The 23,657-nt window shown below is 46.2% G+C and overlaps 1 protein-coding gene across 1 annotated transcript in view; it reads right to left on the reverse strand.

Moving 5' to 3' along the window:
• Window positions 1-12,014: 12,014 nt before the first annotated feature.
• Window positions 12,015-23,657, reverse strand: part of IL6R (interleukin 6 receptor) — a 52,597-nt gene continuing 40,954 nt past the window's right edge. Inside the window, exons 9-10 of the mRNA XM_031689061.2 lie at window positions 21,293-21,386; window positions 12,015-15,886 (exon numbers count right to left, since the gene is read on the reverse strand). Coding sequence (XP_031544921.1) covers window positions 15,640-15,886; window positions 21,293-21,386 — 341 coding nt within the window. The 3' untranslated portion in view covers window positions 12,015-15,639. The remainder of the gene's footprint in view (window positions 15,887-21,292; window positions 21,387-23,657) is intronic.

Consider the following 23,657-nt stretch of genomic DNA (forward strand, 5'->3'; position numbering starts at 1 on the left):
ACTAGAATTATGATTGATAATATTATACCAGGATATATCTAAATTTCAGAAACTTCATATAGTTTTTAGAATATCTATATTAGTGATGCAGGAAAATGGGACACAAGAGGATGGTCATGTCCAAGGTTTTGGTCAAGTCCCTGGGACCCGCCCTGCCAAGTGAAGGTCCTGGGCTTGGGGCAGCAAAGAATTCAAGAGTGGTCCATAGTAGAGTGAAGCCAGATTCATTCAGAGATACATACTCCATATTCAGAGTGCAGGCCATCTCAGAAGGCAAGAGAGCAACCATGAGGTGCAGGGTTGTTAGTTTTTATGGGCCAGTAACTTCATACACCAACACGTGGCAGGATTATTCCAACTACTTTGGGGAAGGGGCTGGGGTTCCCAGGAACCGGGCCATCACCCACTTTTTGACCTTTTAAGGTAAGCCTTGAACCAGTCCTGGTACCCGTGGGAGGGCCATTTAGCATGCTCTTGTGTTACAATGAGTGCATAATGAAGCTCAAGGTCTACGGGAGTTGAATCGCCCACCATCTTGGTGCTAATGGCTGTGTCATTCCTTTAATGGCTGTGCCCTACCCCCTTCCCTCCTGTCTCATTAGTAACATCCATATCACTCATTTGACAATGCTTCCCATGTGGTTTAACCTACCAACCAATCCTGGTTAGTTTATTATTTTTCTCTGAGAGGCCTCATGGGCCGCTGAGCATCCCAAAGTTAGCTGAAGTCAAAAGGACTTCAATTAGAATTTTATAGGAAGTTTGTCAAAAACATCAATAAGTTTCACACAATCTGTTATCAGAAGCATTCCGAGTAAACTTGTTCTCTTAACAGAGAGGGACCATATCTAGCCTACTTTTAACAACTAAATCTTTACCTACTTCAATTTCACCTCAGCCCGACCATGCACAGAAGTCTCCCTTTTTATAAACTTTTCCCTTAATGAAATGCAATTCCATTCCTCACATTTTTTACTCTAAACATATATCCTACTTTCCTACTGTATACTGAAATGTTTCCTTTATTATTTTTAGTAGCTTGAATAACATATTTAAAGTAGATTATCAATTCTTAAAAACCTTAATTTCTAGTGAAAACCAAGCAGTTATGAACTATCTTTTACATCAGCATTTTGTACGTAGATCAGCATACATAAATACCAATAATAATTTCTAGAAACATGTGTTTTTTAACAGAAAATACCTCAGTGTAGCACCAAACATATTTAATAACAGTCCTAAACACTGTTAGTCTCTCTGTGAAGGGAAGCCAATGTTCAATAAATAATGTTCCAGTATCTTATTTTGTTTGGGAATGACCTAGCATTCAACAAACTTCCATCATTTAACTTAAGTTAGAACAACTCTAAAATTTCTAGTTACCAAATACCTGGAGAGATCATTTTTAAGTAGACATTCCTAATATAACATGATTATTTCTAAAGAGCTCACCCAAAAGCTCATCAGTAAAATAAATGCAAATTGCATAAGAGAATTTTATCATACCAAGTCAATTAAATTTTCTTTCTGCTGAAACTACAGCAGAAACAACATGAACCTACTCACATTCAATAAACCTCCATACAATAAAAGACAGGTCTGTGCTGATTACACAGCAAGCTCAAGCTGGCCTTCGTGTCAGATATTAATTTGATATTATTTCCTAGATCACATGAGCCTGAAATTTGCTGTCTAGCTTCTTGAATACTTAGAAGTATTTAATCTCTAAGTGCTTACTTTTAAGTCAATTAAATAGAGCTTTTACATGTTAATTTTTCACACAGAGACAGAATCAGAGATCTCAGTCTTTCCACGTAAGTTTGAAAACAACCTTTTTTCCTTGAAAGCCCAAGTTGATCACTTATATCTCAAAAGCACAGGAAGAGAAATGCAAATTCCTCCCCTAATGGCTTATAGAAAACCCAATCATCTGGGCTATTTTCAGGGATTTTTTTTTTCCAGTTTCCAAATATCCACTGCAGTTTAAATAAATAACAATGATAGACAAATATATACGTATATATGTCATTTACTCAAATTCACATGCCTCACTTTCAGCAAAACCAAGAAGAGAGAACAGGATTTGGACTCAGGTACCGAGACACGCACACTGTCAAGATAAGAGCCAAATTGCAAAAAGCCCACTTTGATGTAATAGCAGAGCCATTAGGGCTATTGTTCTCCAGGTCTTAAGGAGTACTGAGGTCACACGGTGTTATAATTTTAAAAAATCATTTTCTTTCATTTGCGGGAGCACAGCTGAAGATCTCCTAGTTTTGCAAAATACACTCTAGGAGGACTGTATATAAGATGGGACAGAGCTCTGATCATCCACACTTAGCTACTCAAGGCTGATATCAAATAGCAAGCAAACAATTCAGAATAATCTTTCAGAGTCACAGTTCCTTAGCCCCAAAAGGGAGATTCTCAACCAATGCCCATCAGTCCAAAAGGGGAGAACCCCAACCACAGCCCCATCAGAGAGGAAGCTGTATGAGACCAAGGCTAGAAAGGGAGAGTCCGGACCAATGATCTGTCACAGCAAGGCCAGTGCGATAGGGAAGGACACTCTGGCGCCGTCAAATGCGAGCCCTGTTATTCAAAGATGCCTCAACCGGCCAGTGTAAGTACTGACACGCACACACACTAACAACAAACAAAAGATCAGACGAGTGCAGCCCAAAAATTCCACTTCCATTCCCAGACAGAGGCCTCCAAACAGACTGGCCCAGCTCTCAAAAGAGAACAGACCCAGGGTGGCTCGTAATGAGCCCAGAACAGCTCACTTCCCACGAGGGAACGAGCCCGAAAGGAAGGGAGAAGATTCCCGCCTGTGCGAGCTGGAGCCACTCACCCTCAGACGACACCAGACGCAGGCACAGCTCCAGACATTCCTCAGCTCCACACCACCTTGTGCCGGGGGGGGGGCAGGCGGTGCTGGTCAGGGAGAGCCCCTCCCAGTTCCCAGGGCCCAGTGAGCTCCAGCAGCTGCTGGGACTCAGGGGAGGGGCCGCCCCTGTGCCACTGGCCTGCCACAGGCACAGACTCCTAGGCTGGCATCGCCAAAACTGTCACCAAACTAAAGTTCGCGTGCCCAATGCACCGTGGGTCCAAACAAACCAAAACGTCAGAGTTTGGAGCAGAGAAAAGTTAATCGCAGGGCCGAGTAAGGAAGACAAGATGGCTCATGCCCAAGAAAACCCTAAACGCCCCTGACGTGTTTCAGCAAAGCATATTTAAAGGCCAGGTGGAGGGGGGGTTGTTGAGGGTACGTGACCAGCTCATGCACGATTCTCTGATTGGCTGATGTTGAGGGAACAGGGCGGTCAACACCATCAACCCCTGGGCGCCAGAAGGTCTGGGGGCCATGTGCTCACGATCAAGTAGTTAATTTCTTTCATTTGGTGGTGCTTTTCAGCATCTGAGAAACTCAGGACACATGCATGAGATGCTGTCCTTCAGGTCCTTCAGAGAGGAGCTACAGCAGAGGATATGGGTGAGGGGTCTGTCCCCGGAAGGTCCCATAAGGCCCTGCTAGGTTACTTCGGTAATTTTCACAATATTTCAAACTTTTTCATTATTACTATGTTTATGATGATGACCAAATGAACCTTATGCTACTATTGCAATTGGACACACCACAGACCACCCCCACATACGACAGTGACTTTAATAGACAAATCTGTGTGCGTTCCAATCGCCCCACCCCTCGGGCCTCCCAATTCAATTCCTTGAGGCACAGCAATACTAAAATTAGGCCTATTAGTAACCCTAAGAGTTCAACCTCTAGGAGTTCAAGTGAAAGGAAGAGTCTCTCACTTTAAGTCAGAAGCTAGAAATGATTAAGCTTTGTAAGGAAGTCATGTCTAAAGCCGAGAAAGGTCCAAAACCCGGCCTCTTGTGCCAAACAGCCAAGTTGCGAATGCAAAGGAAAAGTTCCTGAAGGAAATGTAAAATGCTACTCCAGTGAACACTTGAGTGATAAGAAAGCAGAACAGCCTTATTGCTGATACGGAGCAAGTTTTAGGGGTCTGGATAGAAGATCAAACCAGCCACGACATTCCCTTAAGCCAAAGCCTAATCCAGAGAAAGGCCCCTACTCTCTCCAGTTCTGTGAAGGCTGAGAAAGATGAGGAAAGTGCCAAAGAAAAATTTGAAGAGGTTGTTCATGAGGTTTAAGGAAAGAAGCTGTCTCCATGACCTCCAAGTGCACAGTGAAGCAGCCAGTGCTGGCCTGGAAGCTGCCGCAAGTTCTCCAGAAGATCTAGCTCAGATCATTCCTGAAGGTGACTACACTACACAGCAGATTTTCAGTGTAGACAAAACAGCCTTCTACTGGAAGACGATGCCCTCTAGGACTTTCATAGCTAGAGAGAAGTCACTGCCTGGCTTCAGAGCTTCAAAGGACAGGCTGACTCTTGTCAGGGATTAATGCAGCTGGCGGCTTGAAGCCAATGCTCATTTACCATTCTGAAAATCCTAGGGCCCTTAAGAATTAGGCTAAATCTACTCTATAAATGGAACAACAAAGCTTAGATAACAGCACACCTATTTACAACATGGTTTACTAAATATTTTAAGTCCACAGTTGAGACCTACTGCTCAGAAAAAGATTCCTTTCAAAACATTCCTGCTCACTGACAATGCACCAGGTCACCCAAGAGCTCTGATGGAGACATACAGCGAGATTAACATTGTCTTCATACCCGCTCGCACAACATCTATCCTGTAGTCCATGGATCATGGAGCAGTTCTGACTTTCAAGTCTTAGTCTCTAAGAACACATTTCATAAGGCTCTAGCTGCCATACATAGTCATTCCTCTGATGGATCTGAGCAAAATAAACTGAAAACCTGCTGGAAAGGGATCTAGATGCCATTAAGAATAATCATGATTCATGAGAAGAGGTCAAAATATCAGCATTAACAGGAGTTTGGAAGGAGTTGTTTCCAACCCTCATGGATGACTTGGAGGGGCTCAAGACTTCAGAGGAGGAAGTAACTGCAGATGTGATGGAAGTAGCAGGAGAACTAGAATTAGAAGGGGAGCCTGAAGGCGTGGCTGAATTGCTGCAATCTCGTGATGAAACTGTCATGGATGAGGAGTTGCTTCTTGTGGGTAAGCCAAGAAAGTGGTTTCTTCAGATGCAGGTGTTTCTTTTACTCCTGGTGAACATGTTGTGAAGATTGTTGAAATGACAACAAAGGATTTAAACTATTACATAAACTTTGTTGATAAAGCAGCAGCAGGGTTTGAGAGGATTGACTCCAATTTTGAAAGAAGTTCTACTTTGGATAAAACACTATCAAACAGCATTGCATGATGAAGAGAAATCGCTTTTGAAAGGAAGAGTCAGTCAATCTGGCAAACTTCACTGTTGTCTTATTTTAAGAGATTTGCCACGGCCACTCCACCTTCAGCAACAACCAACATCAAGACATCAGGAGTCAGCAGCCATCAACATTAAGACAAGACCCTCTACCAGCAGAGATTACATACAACTCACTGAAGGCTCAGATGACAGTTACCATTTTTTAGCAATAAAGTATTTTTAAAATTAAGGTATGTAAATTTTTTAGACATAATGCTATTACACATTTAATAGCCTGCAGGATAGTGTAAACATAAGTTTTATACATGCCAGTAAACCAAAAAATATGTGTGGCACACTTTATTGTGATATTTGCTCTATTGTGGTGGTCTGGAACCAAACCTGCAATATCTCCAAGGTCTGCCTGTACTTCCCTTTGAGACAGTATACTTGGCCTGCAGAATTCTTCACATCTGAAGGACATAATCGGTCAAACTAGTGAGGTGAGGAGTAATGAACCAGCCACCTGGTTTCACTTAGCAAGTGAAAAAGTTAAAAAAAAAAAGTCACAGTAGCCAAGAAGAGGAAGCAACCCAAATGTCCATGAGTGGTGAATGGATAAACAAAATGTGGTATATATGTTCAATGGAATATTACTCAGCCTTAAAAAGTAAGGAAATTTCAACACATGCTACAACATGGATGAACCTGGAGGACATTTTGCTAAGTGAAATAAACCAGACACAAAAAGGCAAATACTGTGTGATTCAATTATACGAGGTACCTAGAGCGGTCAAATTCATAGAAACAGAAAGTAGGATGGTGGTTGCCACAGCCCTGGGGGAGGAGGAAGTGGGAAGTTGTTTAATGGGTACAGAGTTTCAGTTTTGCAAGATGAAAATATTCAGGAGCTTGTTTACACAACAATAGGAAGGTCCTTACTACTGAACTGTACCCTGAGAAACAGGCAAGAGGGCAATTTTCATGTTTTGTGTCTTTTCACTCAGTTAAAAGAAAATGCCAGTCTGTTATCTTGGAGTGATGAGGCACCCAGCAGCCTGGCCATCCAGGTGGCCGGGTGTGACCAGTGGGTTCTCTCCCCACAGCTGAGCCACGTGGACTCGAGGAAACAGGAACTGGGTCTGGGCTGGGACCACCCTGGGCTGCGTCTGGCAGGTGTCGTCGTCATGGGCTTCAGCGAGGTGATTAGACAGGCTGACTGATCCTGACTGGCTTCCAACAAGGGGAGGAAGGTGCCAGGCTGATGAAAGGCAGGACATTTCTCTTATCCCACGCTGGCTCCTTAATTCCAAGGACATAGTCCTACAACAGGACAACTGATGTCCCACAGCTGCTGCATTAATTCCAAGGACATACCCCAGTATCTCTTTCTTTGTTCTCTTTCTCCCCCTGAAGTTTGTTTTAGGGCTGAGCTCCACAGGAGAAGAGAGCCAACAGTCGAAGACGCTTGGCAGCACCGGCATGAAGATAACGATGGCAGAGCCTTCCAATGAGCGACCCCGAGGCCCGATCAGGGGCGGGAGCCGTCTCACAGCTACCTCACTGATGGCCCCCACTCCAGTGTTTTCTTTTCCTTTCTCTCTAAGCAATAAAAGCAGCTCTTTTTTTCACTTTGCCTCTATTGAAAATTCTTTCTCAGTTGGCGGGCAAAGATCCACACAAATTGGGGGGGGGGCTTGCCCACTCGCTTGATGGGCTTTCCAATTTGGGGGGTCCCTCTATCCGCCTAACAGGCTTAGGCATCCCTCCCCCTGCTTGCGAGGCTTCATCCATGGATCTGGGTGACAATTTTAAGCTCTGATAATCAACATTCGATTACATATTAAGGATATTAAGGAGATTCAGTCTGAGACACGTGGATTATCATTTCCAAAATCCACTTGTAGCACCAGAGTTACTTCCCCCACGTTGTGAATCACATGAGTCCCTGTGTCATCTTGATTCAAATTTAAAACACTTCCTACATGACTTTTTTTTAATGATTCCTTTTGCCTTCTGATTTGTGTGCATAAATAAACAGGATTACTAGTTTGGGTGAACTGAGAGAAAGTGATGTTACTTGTGCACATAAAAGCCAATTAGTTCATCAAGGTTATCAACCAGTGTATTGTTGACAAGTGAGAATTGTGGTTTACATTAAAGGATAGTTACAAAAGATGTGTTCATATCCATTTGGGGTTATTTTAAATGGTATGTTTGCAAGTGAAATATTCCCCCTAGAGTCCTTGCATTTTTTAAAATAGAAAATGTCAAGGCTTTTTAAAGATTAATACAATGAACCATTCTGTACCCATCACCCAACTTCAACACTGTCTCAGTTTTACCTGTGATGCCCACCTATTTCTTACACTTTTTAATAAACAGTTTTTCATAGGCAGTACAATGTGGTTGAACTATTCCAAAATAGAGGGATTATAACTGTTCAGTGAAAATTTTTCATTAATTGTAAAGATATACATGCTCATGAAAAAATAATTAAATATGCATAAAAGAAAAAGGAGCAAATCCAGTCTCAGCAAGTTCCTAATGTTCTCAGAACATTAAAAAACTGCTCACCACAAGTGCATGTCCAAGGCAGGCGCCCCTCTGCCCCCAGCTCCTCACCAGCAGCCTCCCTCCACCTGGTACCCTCCGCTTCCGTCCTCACTCTGTTTCCATATTTCTTTTTTTGAAAAGAAAAACATGGGGGGAGGAGGAATTACCTTTATTTACTTTTTTTTTTTTAATGGAGGTACTGGGGGTTGAACCCAGGACCTCATTCATGTGTGCTAAGCATGCGCTCTACCACTGAGCTATACCCTCCCCCACTCTGTTTCCATATTTCTATCCCTTCCTTCCCTGACCACCTAGACCAGATTAGTCATTTGCTCCCAGAGACAGCTTTTGTTCCTTACTCGTGTAGTTCACCGGGTGGACGGACAGCATCTTGAGGAAGAGATTGCTTCCTCTGACATCCCCGCAGCCAGCTCGGTAGTTTAGTAAATGTTGCTTGAATGACTCTCACCACCCAGAGAGAACCACCACACACAGGGTGGTGACCTTTCATCCTTTGAGAGGGAGTGGACATAATAAGGTTCCTAAATCTTACAGCACAATTTGAGAATGTCCATGAAGTTCATTAAAGTGTAAACCAAGGAAGCAACTGGAGAATACCAAATCATTCATGCAGAGTTCAGAGGAGGAGATGTAGGGCCGATGTAGAGGGACGGGAAGTGGTTTGGTTTGGTTTCTGATCAAAGATCATTAACCGTAAGTAGCTGCTTACCGATCCTCCCCTTAGTGGTCTGTCTTCTCTGTGGCTGCCTATTATGTGAGCAGCGCTGGGATCTGGTGGCCCCAGGGCCACCCATGGGAGCCCCAGGGACATGCCTTTGTCTGGGGCTCAGATTCCCTGGGTCTCAGCTTCCACACTGACAGGTGTGACAAACCAAATGAGGAACCCTAGTCCATCTCCCCTCAGGTGAGTGAGCCAAGGCCCCACCCCCAGGCACCTGGCTTGGGAAAGGGGTTGGAAAGGCAGGCCCTTCCTGGTCATCACCTGTGGCTGACGGGCCCCATGACAGGGGTAAGAGAACCAGCCTTGGACTCAGGCAGACCCAGGTTTGTGGTCTAGTTCAGCCTCTTAACCAGCTTGCGTATGTTAGACCACTATCTTTCCCTGCCACTTGTAAACAGATGAAAACACTTATCTTGCAGCCTCATAAGGATGAGAAAGAACTGTTTGTAAAGCACGTGGTGGAGGGACCATAAATGGCAGTCTTTCGTTATTATTTAATGTTAACAGTCCATCTCGACCAAAAAGAGATACGGGCTTCTAGGTAACCAGTGGGACTGGTGGTGTAAGCTCTTTGCTGTCCATGAATTTTGTTTCCCAGTTAATACCCACAGTTACAAGGAGCTGTAGAACCTTACCTCCAGCCCTGCGGTCTCCAGCACAGGGACCCTGAGAGCTGGCTGCACAGCAGGCTCACGTGTGGAACCCACACTCACGCAGACGGAAGCCCACTGGTGTGATTCAGAGGGCCTGGGGTTGGAGCCTGAGCGCCTTCTAATCCCTGGACCCGTGCGCGGGAATGACCCACTGAAGTTCGTTAAGTCCTGAAGTCTGAGGCCCCCACAGCACCCACCTCCTCATAGAATCGATCGTGGCCCACAGCCGCCCTCAGAGTTCATCACCACCTTCCCCAGAACCACCTGGGGTCCACAGCGGACTGATCTGGAATCTCTCCCTGTTGTGGCCACTCCACGGGAACCAAGGTATCTCTGCGTGGGCAGAATAACGTGCTGCGGATGGGAGTGGGTATGTGCCGATGCCCTCCTCCTCCTCCCCGTCCTCTTCCTCCCTCTGAGGTGGGAAGCCCAATAAAAAAGACCAGCAGGACCCCCAGGCAGGGCCACTACTCTCCTGCCAGCACCATCCGGTTCCCTGACCCAGCAGCTGTATCTCACTTTTTGCCTCTGAAAGGGTTTACTTCTAGGAAAGTGGAACTTACCCCTTAAACTCTATTGGTTCCCTAAGCTGACTCCTGATTGGTCCATTTGTAGTACGTCCTTTGCATGGAGCTCACTCCTGATTGGTTATTTCTCTCCCTCCTGATTGGCTCATTTCTACAAAGCTTGTTCCTAATTAGTCAACTTTTGTTACACCTTATTTGCATATGATGTTGTAAAGTGTAAACTGGCAGCCTATAAAAGCCTGTGTAAACCTACAGATGGAGTCCAGAGCTTGGAATGTTAATTCCTATGGGCCCACTGGCAATAAACCTGAGTTCTCCAACTTTCCCAGTGAGAGTTGGAGAACTCAGGTCTCTCACCCGGACTCAGGTTGCTGTCACAACTGAGCTGTAACACATTTTTCTGCAACACCTCCTTCCCTCATCTCTGCTGGGCACAGACTCCAGGATGTCCCACTTCCATTGCTCATCATTTAAAAGCCTTTATTGTGCAGCACATCCCTTAAAAACCAAGATAGAGTACAATTGTCCTCCCAACAAATTTCATTCTTAAAAAAGTCGTAATGAAACATAAAAATGCAGCGTCCCATTACACAGCAGGCTGTTTTCTCTGTGGACATTGAGCAGCTTTTTTTTTTTTTTTTTTTTTTTTTTTTTTTAATTAAATGGAGGTACTGGGAATCCAACCCAGGACCTCATGCATGCTAAGCCTGCACTCTACCACTGAGCTATAGGCCCTCCCCTGGGCAGCTTTACTAAGCATTTTGAAGTTATCTTGGAAGAAACTTCCTCACTGAATATTACATACTCTTATATAATGAGTTTCATGATTTTTTTGAAAAACTTAATTGTATTCGTATTTTGGATTGCCACCTAACGCTGTTGGTATGAAATAGGACATGGCAGAAGTGGTTCTATTGTCTTGTTCCGAGCGACATACATTCACAGAAGACAGGACTTTCATAGAGGAAGGAGGGGTCAGTCACTATTTAGAGGCTAGTATGGGGCTGGCTGATATGCTCAAGACTGTTTAAGCAACAAGCCACACAGCCAGCCCACCTGGCCCCCACTCTGCCTGAGGGGCTGCCCTGTCCCCAGCCCAGCCATTGCACACCGCTTTTGACCACTTTAAGGCCTTTCAACAGCACACTTTTGCTACTGCAGGATGGCACACACAGTATCCTGCCTCTGGCTTGTGCTGCTCACAGATGGGGAGAATGATTCGGTTTCCTTGTGCCGCAATCAATGAGGAAAATGCTTTCCTAAGTAGCTGTTCCAGTAACTGAGTGTTCCTTGCCAACCACTCCAAGATTCACCATCTGCTCTCCCAAATTCTTCTGGAAAGAGCGTCGTAACCATCTCATCCTGACAGTGACGCCATGATGAATGAGGCACCCTCTTCCACTTCCTGCTCCTTACACCCACCCCTGTGCCCCTCTGCAAGGTCCACACCTGAGCCGCCTTGGGGACATCTGTTTCTTGTGTTGCTTTCTGCAAGACAGGGACCAACTTCAAAAGAGATTGTGGTGTCCTCAAGGAGCCGATGGGCCCTATAGGTGCGGTCCTGCGGCTTTCCTCTGATGGCCCCGGGTAGGGGCTGCGTGGCGGGGCCTCACACTTCAGCTTTCGGTCTGAGTTACACAATTTCCAGGCTTCCATGTAGTTTCCTCCTCCCCAACCAGGAACTGTTTACACAGCAACTCTTATCCCCAGAGCATCCTCAACGATGACTTTCCTCTAATTGGGAGATGTGGGATGGCTGTGTCCCAAGTTTTTCCTACTGAAGACCCTTTTCCATAGCGGGCAGATTCAGCCTAAATCAGATGATCAAGATGATCAGGGTTGCCTTTGTGACACCATACACATCCCCCCGTCCAGTAAACAGTCTTCTGATGAATAATGGCCCTTCCTTTTCCTTCCCCATCCCACATCCATCACCTGATAATGATGTAAACATGGCAGAAGTACCCACACCCCTTCCAGAAACCCCAGAGCTCATGTGGGGAAATACTTTCATAATTAAAGTCTTCTGAGAAATTGCTACTTATTTCTCAAACTTACCTGATTCCTCTTTCAGAGGTAATCTGATCCTGCATTAAGGAGAAGCTCACCCCAAAATGGTCCTTCTTAATTTTAAGCCCATCATTTCTCACTCCTTTTCCCTCATTAATCACACAAGTCTTTCCTTTAAATGTCCTGGGTGCCCAAGCATAATTACCTCTCAAGCATATTTTTAGAAATTCTTTATTTCAAAGATTTACAATGTTCACTTTAAAGGCAAAATAGCTAGTAAAAAGAAACAACAACATTGAAAAACATCATACTGACCCTTTGCCCCATATACAAACATTAGCCTTTGGTATTTGCTTTAAGGTGATTAGATTTAAAAAAATAAAAACAAAACTTAAAACTATTATTTCTCTCTCAAAAAAAAAAGTAAAGTTGAGGTATTCTATTTAATGATATGTGAGCTCCATCCAAATATGGTTTCTCTATTAATTAACAGCCTGGCTACATGCTGTTCCAATCCTTTCTTTCTGAAGTAGATCTGCTTTTGAGCATATGTTCATACAACTGACAACATTCCTTAATAATCATTAAGGTTGCCATAGAAACTCGCTGGCACTGGGGCCAGGCCACACCAAGGACACGATGCTGGAAGGACCTTTAGGGGACACTCAGGAGTGTCTGGCACAGACCCTGAGCCAGCTGGCCTCCCTTCCAGCAACAGCCCCACTGCCAACGGCTGCACGGGAAGGCTGGGAGCCAGGCTTATGCTCCAAAGAACCACCGATTGTCCCTGCTTCTCCAGATGAAGATAAATTTCTCACCAGCTCTACCTGGAGCTGACCGTCAGACTCCTCCCCAGCTAAGCTTAAGTGCCATTGATGAAGCGATATAGCTCAGCACCAAAGCAGTCAGGAAAGACATTCCTGAACTTTCTGCAGGAGACCCACAAACCATGACCACTCCCAGCCAGCCCCCCTGAGCTCTTTTCACCACCAGGTGGGCTCCCAACTGGTGCCAGCAACAGATTCCACACCTTGTAATGGTGTGTCATTCCCCCGGGGACAGCAGGGAAATGGCAGAGACTCAGGGGGAGCCCAGAGACTGGCAAACAAACCACAAGGGCAAGGCTCCAACAGGGCAGAGAGCTCTCAGAGTTACCAAAGTCTTTGCAGACATATTCAATGCTACCTCCTTGACATTGAAAAAAAATTTGTTTCATTAATGCTACGAGAATTAATGATCACTTTAATTTAGACCTTGATCTAGCATATTTTCAACTTTTCCCACCCAGCAGGATAAGTTGATCATCTTTAATAAAAATTGAGCCAACATTCCCCATCTGGCTGTGTAACGATCACTATAGGCATTAAGTAAGTAGCCTCACTGTTGAGAATAAAAGGCAGCGTGTATGCTGCAGAAACAGAGGTGAGGGTGGATGACCCATGGATTGAAACACACATTCACGACCAGAAATTCGAGGATAGAGAAAGCTTAGGGTGTATCCCTGTGTACACTGAGCAAGTCCTCCAACCCAGAGAAGACAAATATTTTTCCTTCATTTATACTAGCTTATAAAAAACAAAGGGGGGTAGAGCCCTCTTCAATATGAAAAAAAAAAGCAGTTCCGTTACAATAATAATGAAAGCAATAACAATTTGAAGATCAAAGCTGCCTAGCTCTTAGCAATCATGAGCTATCTGGATTTCACATCTTCCACTAGCACGGCTCTGCTTGGCTCTGCTAATATCACACATGGGTAAAATTCTGTCAAGAGGTAAAGAACCGTGGGCACAGAACCACTCTTTCTTGCAGATTCTCATTTTTTATATTTCCCTTTAACAGCATTTTTGCTGTTCTCAATCAAGGAAACTTTAGAGAAAACAAAATAAAACCGCCTGCCTTTTGTCAACTTAAGATTAGTTGCTAAAACAGCAACAGGATCTGAAATTTACAGACAAAGCCAGCAATGAAAATCAGTGTCTGCCCAACGCTGCAACAGTGTGAACCTGACAAACAGCAAATAAAACGTGGTCGCTTCCACCCTTTTGCCACTTGTCTAGCGCTGGTGGTGGTTTTTTCTAAAAGGGGAAACTGCTAGAAAAGTTTTGTGGTCTGGTAAAATTTGGGTGGTGATTACATGACAGATTTTAATCACAGCTTCATCCTGGGACCTCCCATGATACCTGAGGGTACATGTTTGGGTAACCACTAACATCGCTGAATTTTCAAAGCCTGGACAGAAAAGTGAGCTGAACTGGTTAGCCCAGTGTCACGGCTAGACATTTAGTCGGCGCTTCATGACTAGCTGAACTGAATCACATTCAAGGAACTAACTAAAAAGAGGAAGGCACCAAGGTTAGGGATTTTTTTTTTTTTTTAATGAACCTCTTCTGATAACCGAGGGCTCCTGGCTTTCAGGGTTGGGGATTTTCAGCTGACCTGCTTGGTAATCGTGGGAGGCTGGCTTCCCAGCACATGACTGTTGGGCACTCCTTCTCGACCGCCTAGGGGAGTAGTAACCAGCTGCTTTTCCGCTAACTTAAAGACGTAGTCTTTTTTTTTTTTTCTCCCTTCACTTTTTAAGGCAAAAATAAAATTTAGAATGAAACCAGCCTTTTCTCTAATAGGGGAAAATCTTTTTTTTTCTCCTCCTTTTTCACTTGACTCAGTTTTGTGCTAAACAAAGTTATGGTGTTTTTCCCCCAGGTTATTTATATACTGACTCTTCCACCCTCTAAAGATAAAATAGTCAACAGTTCTTTAAAAAATCAAATTAAAGTACATTCTTGCCAGGTTCTTTTGTCTTTTCACATAAATATTATCTTCCCCAGTTACTCAGGCTCAGTTGAAAACAAAATAAACAGCTGGAGTAAGGCGGTTTTGATTCCACCCCTGGCGTCCCCCCCTGATGCTAGCTCTCCTCTTGGAGGGCAGGGTGGGGAGGACGGAGAATGTTGGTTTGCAGAGCCCGCCGTCCCCCTCAGCGATGCTGCTGCAGAGAAGCGTGGAGGCCCTGTCCCCAATTCCCTCCTTCCTCTTGGCTCCTCTCCTGAAGTCCTGGGATCCAAAGAGGGAAATCGAGCCAGTGCAGTTGCTTCTGGATTCAGCAAGTGCCCAGGACAGTCATTCACATTCAGGAACAGGCTAGTGAGGAACTAATCATAATTTCATTTCAAACCATCAGACCCTGAGATACTGTTTACCCCACTTAGCAGCTTGTCTTCAGATGTGGGGAGGAAAGGTAGGTGAGACCTTCCCCCAGCCTCGGTGGTTTAAGAAAAGCCATCCTCAGGCCTAGAAAAGCTGAACTGTGAAGGCACTTGGGTTTCAAGAATTTGAGCTGGCAGATGAAGCTGTGTGGTGGGCCAGTGGGGAGGCACCTAGGGAAGTGTTTGGCTGGAAATCCGTCCCACCTGCCTGAGGGTGCAGCCCCTGAAGATGCGTCCAGGTGTACGGGCGGCTGGCAGCCTGTCCACCCCGAGTTTGGGGGCATCCGAGGCCTCTGCAGCAGCCCGGCTCTGCCCACCTGAGTGTCCAGTAGAGTCTTGCCACCCTTCTCTTGATGAGGGCCTGAGTTCATTCTAACCCCTGTAAGCAGGGCATTTGGGGAGGGGTGGTTCAAAAGCCCAACCACCTCTTCCTTCTGATCAGACGCAGCAAACCTTTTCACCCAGGCGTAGAACCTCCTGGGAGGCCCTTCTGGAAAGGTGAAGCCCGGGGCCCCGTGCACCTGAGATGAGCTGGAACGGCAGTGAGGAGCGTCTTCTGCTAAGGCGGCTTGTGCTTCGTCACCCGCACGGTGCAGCGGGGCCGGCCCCCGCCCGCCTGGCGCCGCCCGGCTGGCTATCTGGGGAAGAAGTAGTCTCTGTTGCTGACATCGTAAGGGCTCTGCGGGCCCCGGGCATCTGGTCGGCTGTGCCCTGAGGTGTTGTCAGACCCGAGGCTGCTGGGGGACACGGGTGGGGAGATGAGGGGGACGAGCACAGGGGTGGGCTTGGGCCTCTCGGGGACCAGCTGTCCCAGAGAGTACGGCGGGTGCATGCTCGTCTTGCCTTCTTTCAGAGCCTGCAGCTTCCCCGTCTTCTTGAACCTTCACACAGACACACAAAGACAAACCATACAAATGCTGAGTTCCCTTTGTGACCAACCAGAGGAAAACACCAAGAGCTGGCTGCCCTGGTGGCCTGGCATTGCCGGGTTTCAGCTCCAAAGAGTGAGCACTATTTATTCACCAACTGCTTCATTTTTTTTTTAAATCAAGCAATTTTATTTTTTAAATTTTGTTGGGAGGGGTTAATTAGGTTTCTTTCTTTCTGTATTTTAATGGAGGTGCTGGGGATTGAACCCAGGCCCTTGTGCATGCTGAGCATGCGCTCTACCACTGAGCTATACCCTCCCCCCTCGTCAACTGCTTTTTGTCACCAGGAATTACACAATCCTCAGAAGAGTTAGGGGTTTCAAAAACACCCCAAGAGAGTGGGGAGGGTACAGCTCAGTGGTAGAGTGCATGCTCGGCACGCGAGGTCCTGGGTTCAATCCACAGTACCTCCATTAAATAAATAAATAAACCTAATTAACCTCCCGCAAAAGCAACAACAACAAAAAATACACCCCAAGAGAATAAGTATGTATTGTTGGTCCAATTTACCACTGGGGAAACTAAGGCTCTGAGTGTCCCTTTATAGCACCGACAACTTAGTTTGTTCTGTCCCCAAAGGTGCCCACAGGGACACATCATCAGTCCCAAATCCATGTACTTAAAAAAAGAGAGAGTATTCCTACAGCAGAGAAGGAAAATGGGCCTCCAGGTCAAATTAAGGCTAGCCAGAGGCAGATAATTGGCAACTGCCCTAAACAGCAGGGAAAGGGCTGTGCAGCTCCCTCTACAGCCTGTCTCTTCCTCCAATATTCCCACTGTCCCCAGTTCTCCCTCCACCTCTGGGTCCCCTCCCACCATGCTGGCAGGTTCTCACAGACTCAGCCGTGGGCACCACTTGGGCACAAGTGACTCATCTGACAGGAAAGTCAATGTTAAACAGGAAGAAGATAGACATCTCTCTGATCACAGCTTCGTTCACGCTGCTTCACTCTGGGCCCAAACCCAGAGCTCAGTAAGTGAGAAGAGTCACTTGACAGCCCAAAGAAAGATGAGATGGTGATAACAATCTTCAAAGGTACAGTCAGGTCTCCTCCCTGAAGGGGCCCGTCAGCCGGGCCGGGGCAGCACATCTCCCCCATCCTGCTCCCCACGTTGTCACCTCCTAACTGATTGCCCCCTGACCCCAAAGTGGGAGCAAGGTGGTCCCCCTCAGTTCCACCAAATGTCAGCTACTCCAGGAAGGGCTGGGAGGGAAGAGGGGAAAACAATGTCAAAAACAAGGTTTGGGGATTTTCCTTGGGTTTCTTTTTATAACGACAGGCTATTCCTGTCCTTGTTATGATAAATAATTGATAGTTGGCTCCAAATCTACCATTGGCTCTTAGCCTGTCGTCCAAGTGGAATAAACAATCTGCAGAATGTTACTTGGGCTCGCCATCCAGGCACTGCACAGGAAGGGAACACAGCAGGGATGCTTACTGGAGCTGCGCGGGGTCCCTGGGTAGAATCCTCCTCCCTCATGAGAGAACTGAGGACAGAGTCAGTACACTCTGGATTTCAAAATATTCAGACTCTCGAATTCCATTTTTGGGAATATAGCCTCAGGAAAGGGCACAGATATGGAAAAAGCTTTATGCATAAAGATGTTCAACACATTATTGTTTATAAAAGCAAAACTACAATCCAAATGCCCAGTAATAGGCTGGATAAATGAACTTGGGCATATCCACCTAATGGAGGAGTCTGTAGTTAATGAAGGTGAGGTTTACAAAGCACTTGTAATAATGGGAAGACGTGCTCATGTTATAACTAATGCTAAATTTAAAAGGCAGGATTCAGAGTTGCGGATACAGAATAATCAAGGCTACATAAAAACAAACAAAGAACTACGCAGAGGAGAAAGACTCAGAGGAAATTCATCTAAATAGAAAGCGTTATTGATCTGGGTGTCAATGGCATGGATGTGTTCACTCTGGAAATTCATGTCGCTGTACACTTACAACATCTGCACTTCTCTATATGTCTGTTAGACTTCGATCACATGTACATTTTAAAAATTAACAGTGGCTGTCTTTGCATGTGTGAATTTTTCCCCTTCTAGTCAGTATTTAGCAAAATATCATATATAACAAATTTTAAGTATCTTTTGATGTTATTTAACCAATATGGAAAGCAGTCTCTGTCTTCAGTTTTTTTCAAAGCAATTGGATGGGTAACTGAGAAAGAGGAACCTTCCTTCTTTTGAAATATTTTGAAGAGTGAATGAGACCTTTTCTGCAAATCACTAAGCTCCAAGGGGCCTTTGAAACCAGGAGCCTGGGGTGCATCCATACCTGGCATTGCCCTGTCCTGGGCAGGGGTCTGAGCAGGGGCTGGGGGCTGGGGAGGGTGCAGGGCAGGAGGAAGGAACAAACTGCTGAGCTGTCAGACTTCACTTGCACTTTTCACCTATTTTACATACTTGGGCTTCATAATGTTTTGTTTAAAGATAAGGTAAGGTTCTGGGTGGGAGGGAAATAGCTCTGGTAGAGCACATGCTTGGCTTGCATGAGGGCCTAGGTTCAATCCCCAGTACCTTCATTAAAATTTTTTTAAAATTTTTTAAAAAGTTTTTTAAAAAGATAAGGTTCTACAGCTGAAAGAATTAAAAAATAAAAAGCCACTCATGACAACCCTTAACCATGGAGGTGGGAGAGCATGATTTTAAAATACTAAAATGAGACAATAAATTCAATACAAAATGATTTGAATCACAGACATACACATAGGAAGTTCTCACCTAATGGTGGTAGCCATTCCAGATAAATGTGCAGGAAAGGAATTCTCTGCTATGAGAATCCTATTTTCCCAGTGCCAGAAGCAGGAGGGCACAGGGAGTTGGGTGGGGAGAACTGGCCCCTATAAGTTACAATATCCACGTAAGAAGATGGTACAGCTTTTTCAATAGCACATTTAAAGTTTTAAAAATTACTACTGATATTGCTGGAAAAATATTTAGGAAAACACTGTGCTTTGCTTGAGACACAAAATAAATGTACTAAAAATAAAAATGTGATGTCAAAGACTGGCGCGCTGTACTCCCACCGTCTCTCACATTCTATCTGTGTCATCCGGCCACCCAGTGTTCCCAGTGGCCCAGCCATTCTGGCACCCCAGGCTCCCACTGCATCTCCACATTTATACTCTTTTCTTGACATAGGGGACTTTGGGAGTAGAGGTTTTGTTCATTGCTTGAAATAACTGGCTTCTTTCCAAATAAATTTGCCTTATTCTGGAGAAAATGGAAATTCATCAGGCTAGGAAATAAATTACTGTTATGTTCTCTCTGCACAGGGCACAGTGCCTTTGGGGACTCTGGTTGTGTAGCAACCAGCCATTGTACAAGCACCAACAGCACATTAGCAGGCTAGCTCTGTGATGAATGCTGTGGCCGGTTCCCAGCCTAACGTCCCTCTCTTAGTGGTTAACAGCACACCAAGATGGCGCCACTTGTTAATGGGGCTACTGGCCAACAGTGGACTGATAGGACCAACTGGGCCCACTTCTTAGGTGACAGCAGGCTAGCATGGTGGGCAGGGACTCTCAGCACATGAGTTCTAGTCCTGTCTCTGCTATTAACAAGTTGTGTCCTTGGGCAAGTCTGCTTACCTCTTAGGGCTATTTCCTCATTTGCAAAATTGAAGTGTTTGACTAAGTGACCCCTAAGATGCTACCCAAAAAGCATGAGATTTGGGTTTGGATCTTGGCCTTACCCTCACTAGCTGTAATCACACCATCTCTTTCAGCTTTAGTTCCTCATCTGTCAAGTGGAAATCATGAGATTTACTCTATAGTGTCTGTGGTGGGTTATGAGAAAGGTCTTTTGAAGCCCTAATGATCTAGAAACACAGAAGTATGTGCCTGAGGTGAGGCAAGGAATCCCTAAGAAGGCAGTAGGAAGACCTCTGAAAGCTGGCATGGCCCCTCTCTGGCCCAGAGGGATGGAAGACAGTGAGTTCTCAGCTCTTCCAAGGAGTTACTTCCACTTGTTCAGAACCTTATCTTCTGCACACCCTTTGGACAGCTTGCTCACTACTTCATTGGAACATCAAAGCAAAAACAACCCTGAACACAATTTAAGTTGTCATCTGAATGATCCTCCAGCCCAGACCACGTGGTAGTTGAGCTATTTCAGGGTCACTGTGAGACTCCAATGAGCTAACGTGTAGAAAGCTCGCTGCCAAGGTCTTACCCCTCCTTCCTAAACGCCCTCAAAGACCACCTCTCACAATCACCAGCTGGAGTCCCTGAAAGTTACATACAAGGGAAGAGACAGGAAGAACAGAGTGACGGTTCTCCTCTTCTTGTATTATCATTGTAATTAACCACCATCCAAAGTCAGGGCCCAGCCTGATTGTTTTTTGGGCTTTAGCGTATGCAAAATTGCCAGTTCCCGCAGTAAAATCGTGAACATTGGACGTTTTCTTTGTTGTCCATTCACTGGGAGCACTGTTCGGCGACTCCTCTGCCAACTTGGGGACGAATGACAAAACAAATGGCCAAACAGAGAGAGACTGGGATGAAATAGGCATGGTGCTACTGTGACCAGGACACCAACTGAGCCCTCACCTGTGGTGGTTCCGCCCCGTGACAGGGGGAGGGCACCAGGACAAAGCAGTTAAAGGTGACCCGCTAGGTCTGCTGGTTTTGAGACATGGAATATTCACAAAGAGGTCTGGCCAGGCACCTCCGAGTTACCTGTGCACATGTCTCTGATGTGGTGCGTCTCACACTTGAGTCATTTTAGGATGTGTTTCTTGGAGGAGAGGAAGGGTAGCTTTCATGTTGCAGTCCCAGGGCCCAAGGTGTTTCTTCAGTGTCTAACATGCACTTTCTCCCTCTGGTTTTCACAACTGGGTTTTCCTGCACTTCTCCTCCTTCTCAGCTCCTCCCTCCCAGCCCCTTTCCAGCTCCTCCTCTACACAACTTTCAACGTTGGGACCCTGGAATTCCACAGGTTCTGTGGACAGCCTTATCCCCATCCTCTCCCAGGGCCCCAGCTACCACCTGCATGCTGACAACGATCTGCATTGTGTCCCCAGCTTGGGGTTTCCCCAGTAGTACCAACATGTAATCGTCACTTTGCACTCAGTTGTTCCTCCTCCAGGGTTTCTCATCTTACTGGATGACACTCACCCTCTGCCCGATGGCTTAAGCCAGAAACTTGCAGGTCAGACTTGACTCTTCCCTCTCTCCTCCACTCTTCTCATCTAAGCTGTCTTCAAATCTTGTCAATCCTACCTCTAAAATGTATTTTGAATCCACTCCTAGCTCCCCAATGCCGTCCCACCATCCCAGCAGAGACAAAGCTAGATGAGAAACAGGAGGACCACAGGGCCACCCTCGGACCCATCTCACCGGAGGACGAGAGCAACGCAGAGGAGCGTTCCGAAGGCCAGGCTCCCTCCAGCCACTAGGAATGCAGGCAGTGGTACCGAAGTAGACTCTTGCACTAGGAAAAAAAAGGAGAAAGTAGAGGAGCAGGAGGAAGAGGAACAGAAGAAAAGAAGAGAAAAAAACCCACTCAGCTGGTGCTGTCAAAACCTCAAAAGAACCTCACCCCTGGCGGAGGAAACAGCGCTGTGTTAACCAACAGGCCACTTGATGGTTTGCCAGTTTTCTGGCAACTTGAGAAGAGTTACCCCCCGCAGACTCTGACAGATCCCAGGATGCCACCGCTTGGCGAGAGGTACGCCGCAAGCTCAGAGCTTCGGAGCTCCTGCGGCCAGCCACAGACTCCCACTCACTTTCAGGGAGGCTTTGCTAGTGGCGTTCAGCCTGCCCCACAAGGCACCGAGGGAGGCTTGGGGGACCTGGCCAGGGCAGCTCCACAGAGGACGATGCCAAGGGGGCTCAGGTGCTCTAAATCAAGTATTTGGGAGCAGCTTTCTCCCCTGGGGTAGCCCTTCTCGCCCGTCTCCCGACTCAGTGCTCAAGCCCCAGCCGTATGCACATTCCGTCTCCCTCACGCCACGTTCTCTCTCCTCCCACACCTCTCCTCACACTTCTTCCCTCTCCTCCAGAATGCTCGTCCCACCTTCACTGCACGCCTGTGCTGTCCAGTCCCTACTTGGCCTTTGGGTCTCACCCAAGGTGATGTCATTTCCTTTGAGAACTGATCCTGCTCCATGCTGGCTACGTGCCCCTCCTGGTTACTCCTGCAGCTCCCCCTGAATCTGAGCTCCCCGAAAGCGGGGAGCTCACGCGTCTTTTTCACTCTTACCCTCCCAACTGCTCACACGTGCCCTGCACAAGGCAGGCTCACCAAAATATTTAGTTGAATGAATGGAAAACCAAACAAGCTTCACAAGCAGCCATGTCCTCTCACAGAAAGCTCCTCCCAAGGCTGCCAGAGAGAGAGAGCCCAGGCTGGGCAGAGGGTACATCTACGCAAAACCATCATCCTCTGGGAACACAGATGCTTGCAGTCTCATGGACTGGGCATTCAGGCTCTTCTGCCCCAAGTGGTACCCACTGCTGATGAAGATGGTACCTGCCAACACTTCAGGGGCCCAGTGGATGCAGACTTTGTCTTGAGCCCCGACTGGCAGTAGGCACTGACCACAAAGAGGTCTCTCCCAGTATGTCCTACGTCTCTTGGCAGAGACAACTATTTTCATACTTGGCTTACTCATTTACTAATGTTTCGTCATCCTTTGTATTTGTTCCTTCCTTCAGTCAACAAATATTGAGTGTCTGTCGTGTGCCAGCCTTTGTTCTAAGCCTTGAAAATGCAGACAATAGGATGACAGAAAAGCTCCTGGCTTCTGGGATCTTACGCTCCAATCAAGGGAGACAAACAAATAAGCATATAATATGATGTCAGTAGTGACAAAGGCAACGATGAAAAACAAATCATAGGAAAGAAGCAGAGTGACAATAGGGGGTTCTGTCAGATCGCGTGGTCGAGAAAGGCCTCCCTGGAAGGGGGCAGTTGAGCAGAGGCCTGGATGTATAAAGGTGCTGGTCAAATGGAGGTCGAGGGAAGAGCATTCAGGCAGAGCAAGCAGCAAGTGCAAAGGCCATGAGGTCGAGTGTGTGTGGAAGAGCAAGGAGGGCAGCGCGAGCGAGAGTGAGAATGGAGGAGGCAAGGTCTAAGGACTGGGGGCCTGACCCCATGCAGACTGGAGACTTTCTTAGGTCTTTGGCTTTTACTGTGGAGGAGATGGTGTTGAACCAAGGAGAGCTTGGATTTGTGTTTTCAGAGGCATTCTAGCTGTTGGTTGGAAAAGGTTCTTTTGGGAGTTAAGATGAAAGGCCAGCAGACCAGCAGGCAGATCCTCAAGTCCTACAGGAGGAGGGACAGCAGCAGCTGGACCAGGTGTTGGAAGCAGAGGGGGTGAGAAGGGGTCTGCTCCTGGACATGCCTCAAGGTGAAGGAGGATTAATAAAATGGCCACACTTAGGCTAACAGGGTGCCTGTTCTTATGCTTGCCCTCAAAAACGGTCAACTGACCTGACTGACTTGCTACTCACAGCTCCAGGCCCACTGTTAAAACTGAAGCTGTTGATCTTACTGTTTCTACCTTATTCCAGTCACCAAAAGCTATAATCATGCTTGGTCTCTGAGTCAATCTCCAGGGAGAAGGTCACAGAGCTGTAACCTTACAAAGTAGGCTGAATACCAAGAAGACTTGAGTGCTTACTAGATAAAGAGATCTAAGCGCTGGCCTGTGCAGAACTGGTCACCCTGGAGGCATCATGACGTCATTCTAAGTCTTCT

Source organism: Vicugna pacos, chromosome 21 (assembly GCF_048564905.1).
Source record: "Vicugna pacos chromosome 21, VicPac4, whole genome shotgun sequence".
Classification (NCBI taxonomy): domain Eukaryota; kingdom Metazoa; phylum Chordata; class Mammalia; order Artiodactyla; family Camelidae; genus Vicugna; species Vicugna pacos.